This window comes from Lepidochelys kempii, chromosome 6 (genome assembly GCF_965140265.1).
Source record: "Lepidochelys kempii isolate rLepKem1 chromosome 6, rLepKem1.hap2, whole genome shotgun sequence".
NCBI classification, from domain to species: domain Eukaryota; kingdom Metazoa; phylum Chordata; order Testudines; family Cheloniidae; genus Lepidochelys; species Lepidochelys kempii.
The window spans coordinates 65156004-65168498 of record NC_133261.1 but is presented as its reverse complement, the minus strand read 5'-3'; the positions used below and the strand labels follow the sequence as shown (position 1 = coordinate 65168498).

The 12495-nt window shown below is 45.5% G+C and overlaps 1 protein-coding gene and 1 long non-coding RNA gene across 2 annotated transcripts; one reads left to right on the top strand and one right to left on the bottom strand.

Annotated features, from left to right (window-relative positions):
- Positions 1-811: 811 nt before the first annotated feature.
- Positions 812-6578, bottom strand: LOC140912957 (uncharacterized). The gene is made up of 2 exons (XR_012159420.1): positions 2071-6578; positions 812-1118 (listed from the first exon to the last, which is right to left on the bottom strand). It is a non-coding gene; the product is annotated as an uncharacterized lncRNA (long non-coding RNA).
- On the top strand, positions 5382-10574 carry ZFP36L1 (ZFP36 ring finger protein like 1). The gene is made up of 2 exons (XM_073348437.1): positions 5382-5660; positions 8042-10574. Exons 1-2 carry the CDS (start codon positions 5604-5606, stop codon positions 8990-8992), a joined length of 1008 nt encoding a protein of 335 aa, XP_073204538.1. The 5' UTR covers positions 5382-5603; the 3' UTR covers positions 8993-10574.
- The last annotated feature ends 1921 nt before the right edge of the window (positions 10575-12495 follow it).

The following is a 12495-nucleotide window of genomic DNA, read 5'->3' as shown; positions in this document are numbered from 1 at the left end:
AAGCAGCTGCAAATATACCTTTTTGCTTTTGACCAGAAAGCTAGGCATTTCCCAAGGAGCCAGCAGTGCCCAGCAGAGGGTGTACCTAAAAGCAATGGTTTCCAACTTGGGCCATTCATACTTCCCAATGGATACAGAGAAGTGTTACATATAGGGATCACAAGACCAAAATAACAGACTTTAAAAAAACAAACAACCCTTAAGGACACATTATAAGGGGAAAAAAAAGAAAGAGGCATGCCTGTACTCACCTATCCATGCACAATATTTGTAAAGGCTGCTGAAGAACTGGTACATGGAATGGGGAAAATGTGTAAAAAAGACATTGGGGGTACATGAGACTAAAAGAAATCTACCTTTACCCATTCCCCAAAACACACACAAATAGCACTGTGACCCAGAAGATATTAATACTCCAGGGAACCAGCTGAAACAGATACAGGAAGGTTACTATGCCTGTTTAAACTCAAAAAGAAAAGGAGTACTTGTGGCACCTTAGAGACTAACCAATTTATTTGAGCTTATGATCAAATAAGCTCAAATAAATTGGTTAGTCTCTAAGGTGCCACAAGTACTCCTTTTCTTTTTGCGAATACAGACTAACACAGCTGTTACTCTGAAACCTGTTTAAACTCAGTGTACACTAAAGCATTATGACTGAGAAGCCACATTTATTACACAGGAAACCCCTATTTTCAAGGGCTTATAACCTTCTCAGCTGAGAACAGGTGTCTCTGGTAATTTTGGTATTTCTGCAGAAAACCAAATCTCTCCATGGTTGTAAGAATTATAAAATCACAGACTATGCATGCTCCAAATCCTGAATCTTTATTTGGTTTAAACTTGGCCCTTAGTCTAACCACTCATTATAGTCACTGGGAGTTAATCAGAGTAAAGACTAAGGATTATTCCTCTATCTTTTAACAATGTACTGAGGCTTGTAGTTCTTGTGGATCCATCTGAGGCAAGCACGTTGAAATAAAGTGTTCACTGGTTATGAGACCAGTTAGAGATCAGTTTAAATTTCCCTGTGCTGGAGTCTTCGCCACCTGGCCCAAACAATATGACAGTACATGTCCAATTCCAATTTTTCAAACTGTGGGTCTCTGCATTGAAATCTGAAAAAAAGTGCACAGAATTGGAAATTAACAGCCATGGGCAATATATGCTGCTCCCCTTGAAGACAATGGTAAAACTCCCATTGATGTCATCATGTCCCATGAAAAGATAAAGGTAATTCAGGAGCGAGGTTACCAGACTTGGTGGAGCCGTTGATATGCCAACTTTAACTATTAGGGATTATTAGGAGGAGACCTACTGGAGGAGGTGGGGGAGTAATTATCCCATATCTGCTTAATGCGGGGTTTTTCATCCTTTCCTCTGAAGCATCTTGTACTGACCACTATCAGACACAGGATACTAGACTACAGGGACCATAGGTCTGATCCACTCTGGCAATTTCCATGTTCCTCTATGTTTATGTGGACTGGATAAGACTCATCTCCCCCTCTTTTTAAAACCATGTCACTGGGTGAGCTTGGCCAATAAGGAGTGAAGGGAGGCCCAGTCAACCAGTTGGCCTGTACCTGAATCTGATGATGAAGGCTTATGTGATGGCACTCAAGAAGCAGCACCTACAAAAGAAGCCTACAGATGGCTGCAGAAGAGGCTCAACAAATTTGGCAGCCTTACTGCTGACCCCCAAGTCCATTTGCACCATCCAAGCTGCAAAGTAGGTGCACTGCACTAAAGAGCTACTGTACAAACCCCAGAGTACATGACATTACATTCAGATAAACCCACCCATGTGTTTACTCAAGTGTGTGGTGGCTAGAAATAGTTTTTTCTTTCTTTTAAAAAAACAAACGTCGCAATTAAACTCAGTGCAAAAATGTGATTGTAATGTTATATTTGAGAATGGACCTGTCTGATTTTTCAGCCCCCAGAGAGGCGTGCATAGGTGCACACACAAATTCCCATTCTGTGCATGCATGTGGCAAAAGTCTGGCTTATATTTATCCAGGCACGTGCTCAAAGGAGGGATTTGCTTGTGTACAAATCCAGACATACCTCGTGGCTGAAAGTCAGGCTCTTACAGCCTAAATCCAGATTCCATCAAAATTCTCACTGGACAGCAGTATGACCAGCATTTGACCCTAAATGCAAAGAGGTTTTGAAACAGAAAGCTACAGTTCCCATAGTAAGTGTATGTGTATCCTATTGCATACATTTAATATAAGGCACAAAATATGTGCAACAATATTAAACATAACATACATACAATTTGGTGAGTTGATTGATATGGGGCATGTAACAGAGAGTCCAATCCTGCATTCCTTGTGCAACCAAAACTCACATTCAAATCCACGTGGGTTGGGTGTGCAAGGAATGCAGGATTGTGCCCACTGTGGCACAGACTCCACTCTCGTTCTGAGACCTTTGAGTAATCAGAGTACAGGAGATCAGATTCAATGAAAAAGCCAGGCTCCAAGCAAGTCAGTCATGAAATAGTTATCTGTACTGGCTTCCTCATTTGGACTTGGTAACCCTTGGAAAGTCCCTGGAATGATGTTTCCAACCTAACAATTAAAAAAGGTTTAATTATAGAGAGGCTCAGAGCTCTGGGAACAAGCACCATCCACAGAGCCAGTAAACAACTGCAGAAAATAACATGTTCAAGCTGCTCTCTCTGCTGGTTGCTTTTCAATTCTGGCAAAAAACTAAACAAAAATGTATCTAGAAAGAGAAGGAAAATGAGTGGAACTAGGGTTCTATCCTTAAATAAAGAATAAAAAAGGAAATATGGAAGGGACAGACTCTGTGGGTGTTTGCTCTCGATTCGTTATTTTGGCTGTTCTTGGATATCGAAGGAGGGGAAAGTCAGGAAGACAAGTTTAAAACCCAGTTCCTGAGACTGAAGCAAACAGAAGAGGAAGTGGGAACAGGGATCGTTTGTTTTAAATGCGCTCTTAGCTGGGCTTGCATTCTGGACTCTGCAGTTAGGGTTTCAGTTCTCCTTGGAAGTCTGGGCTATGTGAGGAAGCAGAATATTCAGTACAATCGTGAGATGCATTTTAAGAAGGAGTTTATAGTTCAAGTCTCAGTCTGGATGGATTAATAACAAGGGGCCAAATCCCACAGGCCTTCCTCTGGCAATACTCTCACTCCCGCTAACTTCAGTCAAAGTTTTGCCCGAGTAAGGACTGCAGGGTTTGACCCAACAAGTTTCACATTTAAGGAGCCCCACATTAGAAGCCTTGAAACAAGCTTGTTACAAAGAAACCACTCCCCCCTCCTTCCATCAATATCAGTATACATAATTCTTTGTGTACTAAAATCTGGAACAGATTATTTGCTAAGAAACTTTACTCCTCCCCACACCCCCAAGCTTTATTATTTCAAATTGCTAAAAAGTGCCCTTTGGGGACTGGGGGAAGAATGGAGAGCAAAGGCAGAAATTAGCGAACACCACTTTAAGAACTAAACACATTTTAATTATTTAAATTAATATGGATGTGAGTTATTTCCTTTAGCAGAGCCTGCCAGGTTTCAATCAAAATTGGAAAAAGGCCGTAAGACTAAGGGGGTGGGAGATGTGAATCAACTTGAAGACAGTAAGCCTCCAAAAATGCAAAGACAGCAGCAATGTTAAAAATGGATTCAATCAATTTAAATCAAAGTAGACAAATCCAAGCCAGCCCAAACTGGAAATAACTCTTTATAGTTGTGAAATGCAACGCACAGCTCAGCTGCAGCCCTTAAAGCGTAAAGAAGTAAAGTCTAAAGTTTGTGTGCGCTCTGATATTTTATTTTACATTGATTAAATAAATTCCTGTTAAAATTTGTCAGGAGGAGGAGAGCCAGCCCATTCATACTCTAATTTTGCCTTTCTAAAGAAACGTGCTTATAATTAGGTGACCTAATTATATTGCAATGGAAAATGCACTAAACACACACATTGTTTCATAACAGATCGAGGAGTTAAAAGTGTTATGGAATAAATATCTGAGGGCTGGAGTGGGTGACACTTACTGTAAAAAGGACGAGGAGGTGACAAAGGACAAATGGAAATATGTAGGAAAGAAATTAAGAGTTTAATATTTCCACTTCAGTCTAGTCTTCCATTTCAGAACTTCAGAGGGGCAGAGGGGAAACTGATCAGCTTTTGCAAACGTGTTGCTTTCCTGATGCAAACAGCAGATAAACAAGTTTATGGGTTGTTTTTTTTAGTCAGTCTGTCATGTTTCAACCCATGTGCCCCGCTCCTTTGTCATCCCGCCAAAAGAAGAAAAAAATTAATAACAAGAGTGAAATGAAACCTGGATGGACTGAAAAACCATCTGTTCCATTCAAAGAGGGCAAGGGCGGGGAGCACAGAATGCAACGGGTACTCATGCAGAAAGCGCACCCCGTGCAAACACACCAAATAGTACTCCAGCTTTCGATCGAGCAAAGGGGGGAAATCGAGAGGGCCTCTTGTTTTTTGTCAGTGTCACTTGCTATCTGATCGCCTTCGCAGACACCATCTTAAATAAAAATCTGCGAATGTGTTGGTCAGGCAGAAGAAAAGCTAAGCAGATGAAAACTGGGCCCCTGTTTTCCTGATGAAATAGATCTCCTTGGGGAAAAAAAATCTCCAACACGTAAGCATGCAACTGGTGTCCAGCAGAGAGGAAAAAGCTTCAATCGAAAAAAGCAAACGTTACGACCTAGCTCACAGAATCAATATCATGCAAACAAACACAAACAGTCCTTCCTCTTTAGTTTCACGGTAATTACAGCTGGGAGAAATTTCGGAAAATGAGTCTCTGCAAAGATCAGTTTTGTTTTGTTTTTCTGCTACCCCCGACCAGACCACAACTACGCACCTACTCTTGCGCGCACACCCTGCCTGCCTTTACAAACAGCTGAAGTTGCCGTTTCTTTCCTGCACACGAGAAGGAAAGCGGGGAAACTACCTGGGGGGCGGGGGATCTGGGCACTCGCAGAGCCTGCTGCAAAGACACAGCTCTCGCCTGGGCCGTTTTGCAAAAGTTCAGTGCAAGCTGAGCTGGGGGGGAAGCAGCCCAAAGTGGGTGCAGCGAGTGATGTCACCACCCATTGCATAATTCCAGCACTCACAAAGGAGCGCGGGCCCTTCCCCCTCCTTCTAATCACAACCAAGTTGCACATGCACGTCGGGGGGGGGGGAGGGGAGCTTTGAAAAACTTTCCTCCTCGTACCCAGAGCCCAGCGCAGGCTCCGAACGGGCTTTGCCTCCCCTCCCCCTCCCGCTCCCTCCTCTTGAAAGTTTTCTCGGGCCCGGCCGGCGGGGTGAGTCAAGCGCGCTGTCAATCATCTCCCTCCTCCTCCTCCTTCCCCGGCTGGCAATGAGCCGCGAGCTCCTCCCCGGGCCGGGCCGGGAGCTTGCAAACTTTATAAATTGAGTTTAGGCAGCGCGGCGGGGGAAAGCGAGCGGCCGGCCGGAGGCAGAGCGCGGCGTGGCGGCGGAGCAGGGGGGGAAGGACGCGGAGCAGGGCGCTGGAGGCTGTGCCTGACTTCCCACCCTGTGATCCCTTGCGCCGGGCTCGTGCTGCTCTGCCGCCCTCCGGCCATCGCCCACCATGTCCACGGCGCTGGTGTCCCCGACCATCTTCGACCTGAGCGAAGTTCTGTGCAAGGTAAAGCCGGGGCTCGCCTGGGCGGCGCGCGCGGGGCTGACCGGGCCCCTCGGCCCGGCTCGCTTTAGGGAACGGAGCTTGGGTGGGTCCTTGTTTCTTCGTTCTGGAGCGAAGTTCGGTGCCTGCTTGGACTGGGACTAAACCTGGTCGCCAGCCCTCCCTGGCGCTCGCCTCGTGCGGCGAGGGGCGGCTGTGCTGCCTCGACGATCGTCAGTCAGTTGCGGCTTGCCGTAAACATCCTTCTGCTCGTCTCCCTCCTGAGCTGCGGCTGGCTTGTTTCACCTCTCTCCTGCCCGCCGGGGGCTGGCTTTCCTGCCGCTCCTTGCCCCTAGGAAGGACCGAGCCCAGCCAAGCGACCTCGCTAAATGTTTTGAGCGCCTTTTCGGGGCTGCGGGTTTGTTGGTTGGTTTGGTTTTTTTTGCAAATAGCCTTCTGGAGCCCAGTGAAGTTGTAAAGAGAACTCGTGAATGTGGCCAAACTGTTTGTGAGTTGTTCCCTTTTTCACTGCCTCCTCTTTCTTTCTCTTCTTCCCCCCCCCCCCCAGCCTCTGGGAGGGTGGCCTTTCTAATGTGTTAATCGCTGACTTTCGCGGAGATGTCTGGTTTTAATGATTTCGGGTATGAAATCCCAAGAATCCAGGGAGTCCTGTTCAACTTGTTCAGGACGTTTCCCTTCTCCCTGAGTTCTGTGCTTTTCAAGTGGGAGGATTCGAAAAGCATTGGAAACGGAAACCTTCCTTTCTGTGGCTGCATGTGCCTGGCTTTATAGAGCTGTTTGACGTGGGGAGTTGGTAGAAGGAATTGGAAAGCTTTTTCTTCCGAGTTGTTGCTCGGCCACTTTTAATTGCTCAAGTGTTAGGCTGCTGTAACACGCCTGGTCTTGTTGCTATGATTTTCCCAAGTTAGTTCTGCTTCTGCTCCTACAGCTGCAAATTTACTTTAGGGGCCAAACTATTTGGTGGTGAGGTTCCTTTAATAACCTTTGCAGGCCAGTGTGCTGCACTCACAGCTGCTTCCATTCACTCAATGCAGTTTTACTTTTCTTATTTTCTTCCTCCCCTCCAGATCAGCTTTGTTCCTTCCCGCCCCCCCGTGGATTTATCCTTTGTTTAGCGAAATTCTGTCTACAGACACTTTTTCTTAGTTTCTAATAGAGCTGGTTTTAAAAGGGAAACAAAAGCAGAGTTCTCTACCCCCAACATGCTGAGAGTCAAGAAAGTACTTTTCCTCCTACTCCTGAGACTTTTCCTTGTTTTGAAAGGATCAGTGTAGAATGATTACAAATAGAAATTCTAGACTGACTCAGTTTTGTCTCTTTACTTTCTTGAGAGTTGACAATGAAGCTGCACTACTAAAACAGGGCTATGAGCATGAACAAGGGCTGTGCCTCCCCCTTTTAAAAAAAAAAAAAACAACCTGTTTAATCTGGACAGGTGAAGAGCTTTAAAAAGCTCTGCTTTTCAAAGTAACTGTGGCTGTAGCAAACCTGTGTCACTTTTCTCCCCAAACGAGTGTTTTTAATATTTAAAACAGAGTTTGCAGATGAAGTAACTGGTTCCTGATCCCTTCCAGACTTTCCTTGCAGCCCAAAGGCTAATTGCAAAGGAATCCTCTTGTGGTTAGGGGTGAAGACTGGCCTGGATCAGATGAAATGCTATTGCTGTGCTGGAAGAGCAAGAGAAATGGGATTAATTTAGATCAGTAATTAATGCATTTCCAAAAAGTCTCATGCCCCCACCAGTTTCTCACACATACGCCCTGTTCCTGAAGTAGGACTGTCCCAGATAATGCTTCTGTACTTTTCTATAGTACAGAAAATTTACAATTCTCAAAGGTTTCTACAGTAGTCTCGGACACTAGAGGGGTCTATGAACAGGATGGAATAATTCAAAAAAGGAAGTACTGGTTCTTGGGTATGGAAGGGGTCCTGAACCTGGGGGAGATGTGGCTGTGGGACTGGAGGTGGAGCAGGGTGGGCAGTTGCTTGCAGCAGGGGAGGACTGTGTAACTTAGGAAGGAAGAATAGTGGGTTTGGCTCTTGTAGGCAGCGCTAGGTGTGGGTAGGTGGGGCACCCAAGTTACTGCCTAGGGCTGGGGAGGTTATATGTATTGCAGGGTCACTGTGTGGGTAGGTGGGGCTCCTGGCCCTTGCCTAGGGCAAGGGGGTGCCATGTAACAGGATGATTTGCTGTCCTACAGGGTGGGATATTAGAAGCAGGGTTATTTTGCAGAGAGATGTGGCTGGTGAAGATAGAGGCTAGGTTTGATATGATGGGGCTGGATGTGATCAGGGCATTGACTGATGCGTTGCATTGGGAATAGGCTGCAGGGGGGAGCTGGAGCAGGCTGGGTGACTGACTGTCTCTTGCTTTCTCTCCGCAGAGTAACAAGATGTTGAACTACAGCCCTTCAGGTGTTGGAGGGTGTCTGTTGGATAGGAAGGCAGTGGGCACCCCAGCTGGCGGGGGTTTCCCCAGGAGGCACTCGGTCACCTTGCCCAACTCCAAGTTTCACCAGAACCAGCTCCTAAGCAGCCTCAAGGGGGAGCCGGCCCCTGTGCTGGGTCCCAGGGAAAGCCGTTTTCGGGACCGCTCCTTCTCCGAAGGTGGCGAGCGCCTGCTACAGCAGAAGCAGCCCGGGGGACAAATCAACTCGAGCCGCTACAAGACAGAGCTGTGCCGCCCCTTCGAGGAGAACGGTGCCTGCAAATACGGTGACAAGTGCCAGTTTGCCCACGGCATCCATGAGCTGCGGAGCCTAACCCGCCACCCCAAGTACAAGACGGAGCTGTGTCGCACTTTCCACACCATCGGCTTCTGCCCTTATGGGCCTCGTTGTCACTTCATCCACAATGCCGAGGAGCGCCGTGCTGTGGCTGGGGGCCGGGACCCCACCATCGCTGACAGACCCCGCCTCCAACACAGCTTCAGCTTTGCTGGCTTCCCCAGTGCCGCTGCCAATGGGCTGCTGGACAGCCCCACTTCAGTCACCCCACCACCCATGCTGAGCGCTGATGACCTTCTGGGCTCGCCCACCTTGCCAGATTGTGCCAGCAACCCCTTCACTTTCTCCAGCCAGGAGCTGGCCACTCTCTTTGCCCCCAGCATAGGGGTGCAGGTGTCCAGTGGGGGTTCACCCACTGCTTTCCTCTTCAGGCCCATGTCTGAGTCCCCCAACATGTTTGACTCACCCCCCAGTCCTCAGGACTCCCTCTCTGATCAGGAAGGCTATCTGAGCAGCTCCAGCAGCAGCCACAGTGGCTCAGATTCACCCATCCTGGATAACTCGAGACGTCTTCCCATCTTCAGCAGACTCTCCATCTCTGATGACTAAACTGGGGTTTCCTCTTGCCCTCCTCCCACCTTTATTACAATGTTAAGCTGAACCCCCCTCCTTAATGCCCCCCAATCTAAGGGTTAGATGTTAACATAAAGGCTGTCCACTTGCCTGTAGCTGACTCACTGGCTTACACCTTAAGTGCCAAATTACAGTAAAAAGCAATAACCGTTTACAAAATTAGTGCCTTTGAACATTTTCACTGTGACTGTATTACCTCTCTGGCTGCAGAGGGCACCAGCAGCCTCCTTAAAGCTCTGTGCACTTCCAGATGTGCAGGGAATATCCAGAACCAACTGCTCCCTCCACTGGCCACAATAATGCATTGTTCCTTCTCCCCTCCCTTTCCATTGGCCAGTTTCTGCTAGACTTATGGCATGTGGACAGCGCTTAACATCCAACCCTTTTCCCGTTTAAAGACTAATCTTGCCTGGGTCTGCTCAGGTCTGCAGGAAGAAAAGCTGAGAGTGGACAAAGATTGTAACATGAGTGGAACTTGTGATTGGGGGAAAAAGCCAGATGGACTATGAAAGACTTGATTTTGGTGCTAAAAGTTCCCCATGTATACATGTGACATCTTTACAAACAATAAATCAAACCAGAGGGGGTGGGCAAATGGAATTCATTCCACACACGCAAGTTCCGTGTATTCCAAGTTCCAGTAGACATAGCTTTAATGGTTTTGCTCTAGAGTACATTAGATCTATCTTAGAGCACTCACGCCAAGCTTTTTATTATTTTTTTCTGGGTTTTTAATTTTGTATAACTTTTCAGAAATTGGAGAGCAAATTTTGCTTGTCACTGCACAACAATATAAAAAAAGCTTATTTAACTTATCAAAACGTATTTATTGCCGAAACCTATGCTTTTTGTTAATTTTGTTCATATTTATCGGGATGATGAATCCATAGAATATATTCTTTTATGTTTAAATTATGATCTTCCATATTAATCTTAAGATTGTGAAGTGTCTTTTTTCCTTTTTTCCCCCCACAGTTTAATATATTATACTACAATGACATTTTTGTAACTTTACACTTTTTTGGTTATTTTATTTTAAAAAATGAAAAATTAATTTAAAAAAATGCAAAAACTGTGTTTGGATTATTTATTTTAGAATTTCCCCTCTTTTTTTTGTGTTGGACTGCAAATTGAGTTAATGTGTGCTCCTTTGCCTTTTCTCTTCCTCCTCCTCTTCCTCCTTCCCCTCCCCCCTAGGTCATACACACCTGGGCTTTAGAATGTATGTGTATAAGCTCTGTTGTGAGACAGTATGGAAGGAAGACATTTTACTTCCTTTTTTTTGATAGCTTCTTAAAGGAGACAAAAGCCTTTGGCTTAAAGTGCCTATTTGAAGACATTCCAAATGCAGTTTGTCTTTGCCTTTCTGTATTCCAAGTTTGGAGTTTTCCTTGTTGAGGTGAACGGGACTGGCACAAAGAAAACAATGAATGTAATTTTTTCCCCCTGTTACTGTTCACTACATTGCTTTTTTTCCTCTTTGAGTTTATTTAAAAGAATCTCTTTTGTAACGACTGTTTGCAGTTTAAATCAATAAACCCCAAGTTTTTTCAAGAAACTGACAGTGAAATTGGTTTTTCTTGCAAAAACAAGATGCTGTTTTTTTAAGATAGCCACTTAAATATAGAATACTTGCTCCTCCTAACCCACAGTCTGCACAGGGGGCTTTGATACACCATCTCTCCTTCTCTGAGATGAGAATATGCTGATCAAGCTGTTAAACAAGTAAATGTGTGTAGTTCCTTGAAGACTCATGCAGTGGCTTATTCGATCAGGCTTTGTTGATCTTCATGTTTACACTGGGTTCTTCCTCTTGTCTTAACTTTCAAAGTCACTCAGGCTTTTCCCACAAACTTCCTCTCCTCATATTTGTATCTGGATCTCCTGGCCTGGCTTCCACTCCTGCTCTAAGGGATGGACCTTTCTTGCACCAGGAGAGTATGAGCTATGTTTTGAACTAGACTCTCTGGTAAACTGAAGTTTCTGATTAAATTATTCTAATTACTTTAAGATTTCAGAGTTTGTACATAGTAACTGTGTTCTAGTTAGGCTTTTAGAGGGACTACATATTTTACAAGGTGAAAACACCAACTAAAAGCAGTTGAGTCAAAATGCATAAATAAATCTCATCCCAAATCATAGCCGAACCCTCACCTACTCCTTCAATGCAAAATTTCACTGGCACTCACAGGGACTGCTGAAAGCATATAGTCTTGGGGCGCTTTCTCCCTAGTGATGCTTACAGTGTAACTCTTGTACTCAGACTTGCTTGAGGCTCCTCTACCCATCTGAACATGTTTCAGCATCTTCCCAAGTTGTTGGGGGTGGGAAAACCTACAAAAACATCCATGCTCTCTCTTGCCCCATATCAAGGAAGTTCAGGAGAAAATCTTTCCATGCTTACTGTAGAAGAACATCTTCCTAACATAAAACCTGCAGGACACCTCAGGGCCTATGCTAAACTTCCACCTGTGATATTGGAGGCCCTTTGGACCTAGCATTTCTGTTTCTGCCAAACTGCACTGTATAGGGCCAATTTAAGAGGTAAAGGTGGAGTGGGAGGTGGCTGGTTGAGAGATGGGTTACATTGGATCATGTAAAAGCCATATGGAATTTTATCCAGCAGAACTTCACCTAACTGGTATGCAGTACACACTGCCCATGAGGGAAGAGCTCCAGGCCCAGTCACCATTCTACTAATATTTGACAAATGTCCTTCAAACATACTGCACAGGTTGCAGCGATCTTCTGCTTTATGTTTGCACATTCTCAGTTATGCAAAACTATTCAAGCCTGAAAGACTGTGGTATCTACCATAAGGTGCTTTGCAGCAGTAACTGCTTAACTGTCTCCCCTGAATGTTTAATGGCGGTTTGGTTTAAAAAAAGATAAATGCTTTGAGCGGCAAAGGATCCTTTGGCATATTCCAGGGCGTGAGCATGGAGCTGGAAGCTGCTCACCATTCTGCAGAGTTCTTTGAATGAATGTGCTTTGCCCTGTTAATAATTGATGAAGGAAATAGCTGTGCTACTTGCATGCTGCTCGCTGAGGAATAATTAGGATGCTGTGCTTTAAAAGCAGACCTTTGGGTGTAGTACTTGAGCGGCTCCCCTCGCTGTGCAGGGCCCTAGCGTGCCAGCCTTTGGAAACAGGCCACCATTTGTCTTTGGATGGTTCTGTCTGTCTTGATGACACACCTTTGACAGTTGGTTTTTGTGGGGGTGTTTTGCAATAGTTAAATAGACTAAACTTGAGCCCTGGGTGGACAGGGGAGGGGAAGGAAACACTCTGTAACCTCTCAGAGCAGGCCACACTGCACATTTATTTTGTATGACCTCTTTAATAATGGGAGGCTCCTGGTCTCTGACACCAGTTACTTTGAGTTAGCTGCTATGCTATAGCCAGGCCTATCTTAATGGTGCTGCTATTCTCCTGGAAGTGGATGAAGCTCAGTTATCCATATTGATCCTTCTAGATAG

What these genes read in the sequence shown, in the direction of transcription:
- ZFP36L1 (XM_073348437.1), top strand. Translation starts at nt 5,604, where the DNA reads ATGTCCACGGCGCTGGTGTCCCCGACCATCTTCGACCTGAGCGAAGTT. An exon ending in TGAGCGAAGTTCTGTGCAAG is followed by an intron (nt 5,661 to 8,041) that starts GTAAAGCCGGGG and finishes TTCTCTCCGCAG; the next exon opens with AGTAACAAGATGTTGAACTA.